The sequence below is a fragment of the Papaver somniferum genome, chromosome 5 (genome assembly GCF_003573695.1).
Source record: "Papaver somniferum cultivar HN1 chromosome 5, ASM357369v1, whole genome shotgun sequence".
NCBI classification, from domain to species: Eukaryota; Viridiplantae; Streptophyta; class Magnoliopsida; order Ranunculales; family Papaveraceae; genus Papaver; species Papaver somniferum.
In genome coordinates this window covers 79,963,846-79,969,088 of record NC_039362.1, presented here as the reverse complement: position 1 = coordinate 79,969,088, position 5,243 = coordinate 79,963,846, and the positions used below count along the sequence as shown (strand labels likewise).

The window sequence follows — 5,243 nt, the reverse complement described above, 5'->3', positions numbered from 1 at the left end:
ATGGAGGTGATCCATAAACCTCAGTTTTAAGGCATCATTTTCTCCAGAATTAACCATTCAAAAATGCAAAGTCTAACAGATAAAAGAAGATCGACCTGTGGCGTAAGCTCATCAGTCTTAAGGGCACTTAGTCTGGGGCGCTTGTGCAGTCCAATTAGCATTGTTGGGAAAACTACGTAGGTAACCAACCAAACAATCCCAGAATGAAGAATTCTTTTTGGATTTTTTTTTAATATATATATAAAGAAGTAAACAAGACTAGTTCCTTGATTCCCTCCGAATATCACATTATATTATACAAAAAATAATATGAAAAAAACTTAAATTAAAAAAAATAACTTAGCAGTATAAAATAATTTATATACTGAAAAAAATCAAACGTGAGCCCCTTTAATTGCGTAAACACTAGCGATATTAGAACCCTAAACCTAATCATTCACAAGCGTTGGATAATAATCATTAGTCCACTTCTCCGCAATTTACCAATTTGCCCTTTCCCAAATATCTCTTCTGAGAAATATGACTTGAATCAAAGAATCCATGAACGAATTAGATAATTTCAGCAAACAAAGAAGAAGAAGGATGACGATAAAGATCATAAGGTGCCCAAAGACTATCCAATGGACATGGTTTATTAGAATCTAACCTCAACCATGGTTTTCCTTTCCCACTCCAATGAAGTAAACTAACAGGACCAGGATGTAAATCTCTGCATAAACCTTGCAAATTATCACCACCTAATCCATGTTGATTCCATCTATGCTCAACCCCTTTAACATCACCACCAAAAACCAACAAAAATGGTGGTAATGAACCCAACTCATAAATCCTATATCTCTTTTGCATTTTCATCCACACTTCTAATTTCTCTGTGTATTTCCCCTGTTTCCATCTCAATACATCAATCACCATTACTCCTGTATTGAAATAACATGGTGCCCCTCTTCTTCCATTGAATGCTTTTTTTGAGAAATTTGGGTCTAACCAGAAATTTTCAGTAAAGTAATGGGTGAAATTTGCATGACAGTATTCTGGTGCGCCTAAAACATGAGTACCCAAATCGATTTTCCATAGTTTTTCAACATCATCGACAACAATTAAATCTGAATCGAAATATATGATTCTTGATACTGAGTTTGGTAGTAAATCAGCTAGATAAATTCTAGCATAATTTAAAGGTTGATCTAATGCCCTGCGGACTGATGATGAGATTTTCCCTCGTACTAGATTTGTATCAAAATGATACAGATTGAATTTAAGGTAAGGGAAAGTAGTTAAGATTGTTTTATGAAGATCTATTCTGTTATGAGAAGCAAGAAAGTGGAAAACAATGTTTTCAGGACATGAAGCGTGTTGGAGAACTGAGAGAACACCAGCTATTGATCCACGAAGGTAAGTTGAATCAAGAGTCATTGATATATGAATTATTGAATCTGGGTTTAGTGATTTAGAAATTGATGAAGAAACCCATGTTGTTTTTGGACATCCAACTCCGTTTCTGAAAGCTGGTGCTTCTCTGAATGTTGGAAGTTCATGACTTGTTCTAATGGCTGCTGCTGCTGCTGCTGCTGCTGCTGCAGTAGTAATGGTGATGAAGACTAAAAACAGAAGAGGAAACACTGTATGTGTTTGAGTTGACATTGCAGTGGGAGTTCAGTAGATTACGGTACTTGGGTTTGACAAGTTAAACGAAAAATGGTACCGAATCCTAGAGAGAAAGAGGGAGAGGGGATAAACGTGGAAACGGAGAAAAATGAAAGGAATTTTTTGAGAATTTAGGTATAGAATATGGATGGAAGGTTTAAATGTGGGTGCGGGGGGAGTGTTCATCCAGGCTGGAAAGACGCGTAATTTGTGATATTGATTTTACAGAGATTTTCGAGATGTCCTTGATTATTGGATTAAGTTGTATCGAGCCCATGACTATCTGAGGTAGATCACAAACGGGACATACATGTCATGCTGATTTATTTATTTTTTCTCATTTAAAAACATTTTTTTATAAAATAGTTGAGTCTTTATCTATTTTCATTTAGTTCATAACCAGTGCTGCACATCGCTCGGTCGGTGCGGTTTTCATGCCAAATCATCGACTAAACTGTATAGCGTATATGCATCGGTTTTTAAAATGTAAACTGTAACCGAACTGTTCAACACTCGGTTCGGTTTTAAATAGGCCCGAATCAACACGGTCGGTTATGATTTTTTCTCGGTTTTTAATCGAGGTTCGATTGATTTTGGGGACAAACTGAACTGGACTCAGATTAACTCAAGTTCTGATACTGAGTTTTTCATAAACTCAACGAACAATACTAATTGATAAAGAAAAATAAATCCATTAATCATCATACATAATCATACTGCAATAAACAAGTCAATTAGATAAAACACATAAATTGAGAAGTTTATAAGAATCGGTCATTTTTATACATATGATACCTGCAAATTGAAGCAGGTGATACCAAAATCAATTATCTTCCTATTTCTAGTTAAGGCTATATAGCTTGACTGGATTGTTAAAAACAAGAAATTAATAAGAAACCAACTGAATTCAAAAATTCATCAAAGTAAATTTAAAAATAATAATTATTATTATAAGAACCCTAAAACTCCAATATAGTCCGCAACCGATAAGTCTTCAATTTCCCCTATCAAAAGGTGGTGGTATTGGTGGTGGCGGTGTTATTAATTGTGTTGAAATAGATGATGGTGTTAGTGTTGCCGTGAATCCATGATGGTGTTGTAGTAGTCGTTGGTGTTGTAGTAGTCGTTGGTGCATATAACGTTAGCGTAAGATAAGGAGGAGGAAGAAGAAGAAGAAAAAACTCAAAGAAGGAGAAAAGAAGGTGGTGATTTAGTTTAGTCTCAGTGAAAAAGAACAGCAAAATACAAAAAAAATGATAGAGGAGACTAGAATGAGATTAGGGTTTATATTACTTATACATGGGATGGGATGAAATGGAGGGTTTAGATTAAAACTAATATCTAGATCAACGTCTACATTATAGTCGGTTTATCGGTTCCGCTCGGTCGGTTTCAGACCCCAAACCATGCGCTAAACCGACAGATCAACGGTTCTTATTTTGGAAACTGTCACCGACCGTTGGATGAACGGTTCGGCTCGATTTCGGTCCGGTTCACTCGGTTTCGGGTCGGTCTGTCGGTTACGACTCGGTTCTGTGCAGCCCTATGAAAAACCGGGGTCTAACAACCACACCCAATATTTCGTTTAGGCAATCTGTATGGACTAACTCCAATATATTTCCAAGAGAATCAACTAGACAGTCAGACTCAATCTAGGAAAATACATCCAAGAGTTATATCTTAATTTCTCAAATCAATCTGCAATCGAACAGATAGATATCTGTGAGCCGGATTAATATGAGAAATAACTTGGATGGTATCAAAGACCAATATCCATACGTCAATCAATTTCAATCAACAACCAAAGGTTGGATTCACCAATTGATTGAATTACGCACAACCTGTGATATTTCAATTATATAAAAATATAATGCGGAAAAGAAATAATACAGACACCAGAAATTTTGTTAACGAGGAAACCGAAAATGCAGAAAAACCACGGGACATAGTCCAGATTTGAACACCACATTGTATTAACCCACTACAGACTCTAGCCAACTACAAATTAACTTCGGACTGGAATATAGTTTGACCCTAACCAATCTCACACTGATTAAGGTACAGTCGCGTTCCTTACGCCTCTTGAACCACGCCAGATTCTGCGCACTTGATTACCTTAGCTGATCTCACCCACAACTAAGAGTTGCTACGACCCAAATTCGAAGACTTGATAAACAAATCTGTCTCACACAGAAAAGTCTATTGAATAGATAAATCTGTCTCCCACATAAATACCTACGAGTTTTTGTTCCGTCTTTTAATAAATCAAGATGAACCTGAAGCAATTGATACACCGGACTTATATTCCCGAAGAACAGCCTAGTAATATCAATCACCTCACAATAATCTTAATCATGTGGAAGCGAAACAAGATATTGTGGAATCACAAACGATGAGACGAAGATGTTTGTGACTACTTTTTATCTTACCTATCGGAGATTAGATCTCGAGAAAATCTTAGAGAAGATAGTACTCAATAGGATAGAACAAAGTAAGATCAGAACACGTAATTACAGAGAAAATAGTTGGGTATGGCTTTCAGAATCCTAATGAAGTCTTTAAGTCGTTAACCTATAATGGTTTTAGGAAAAACCAAGGTTAAAGGAGAATTGACTCTAGTCGCAACTAGTATCACACAGGAGGTGTGGGGATTAGGTTTCCCAATTGCTAGAGTTCTTCCTTATATAGTCTTCAAATCAGGGTTTGCAATCAATGCTACCTTGGTAACAAAGCATTCAATATTCACCGTTAGATGAAAGCCTGATTAGAGTCAAGGTAATATCTTTCAACCTTTAGATCGAACTTAGCTTGTTATACACAAATGAAATGTGACTTCATTTAGATATGAGTAACTGTACCTAAATGTGTGCACATAGTTGGCTCAACAATAGTTAACCGAAGTCATCCATATGAACACTTTCATATCAACCTTGTTCATCTTAATCACAACTAGTTCAAATGATTCAAATGAAACTAGTTCTAGAGTTGTTCAATTGTTTATATTCTCATAGAAGTATACAAGACACAATTGAAGCAAAATCGATTTTGATTCACTCGAATCAATTCATGAACATTATAGCCACGGTTTGCAAAAGATTGCGTTCCTTGTTATATAAATGTATTTGTTCATGAACAAATCGATTTTAGAACTTAACCCACTCAAGTATGCAAACGGGTACGCATACCTAAGTAGCCGGACTTGGTCTGGGTTCACCAGTATGCAAAAAGGTACGCATACTGTCGTACATGACTGTTGAGGGGTGATTTTGGTTTTGGTTCTACCCGCCCTAGTCTCACCAAGTGACCTCAATTTACTAAGAATGGTAAGAGAGAGAGTTGTCTTTCCATTGTACCTTGTCCTTCCTTATATAGACTTTCCCAAAAGTTCCTCCTTTTATGACATCATGACACATGTCCTAAACCTCCTTAATTACTCCTAATGCCATTCCTTAACATAACCTTCTCCTTTTTTATTAATTCCTTCCTTGTCCTTCCTTTTTCATGGGTATTTTCACATTAGGCTTGGTCCTGATCCCCAAGTCCCCATGCTTCATACTAGGCTTATCACCCCTTTTTGGAGCAACCCAGACCCGTTAAGG

At 36.5% G+C, this 5,243-nt stretch overlaps 1 protein-coding gene across 1 annotated transcript; it reads right to left on the bottom strand.

Annotated features, from left to right (window-relative positions):
• Positions 1-204: 204 nt before the first annotated feature.
• Positions 205-1,810, bottom strand: LOC113282012 (probable galacturonosyltransferase-like 3). Its single transcript, XM_026530925.1, has one exon. It carries the CDS (start codon positions 1,639-1,641, stop codon positions 550-552), a length of 1,092 nt encoding a protein of 363 aa, XP_026386710.1. The 5' UTR covers positions 1,642-1,810; the 3' UTR covers positions 205-549.
• Between the last annotated feature and the right edge of the window lie 3,433 nt (positions 1,811-5,243).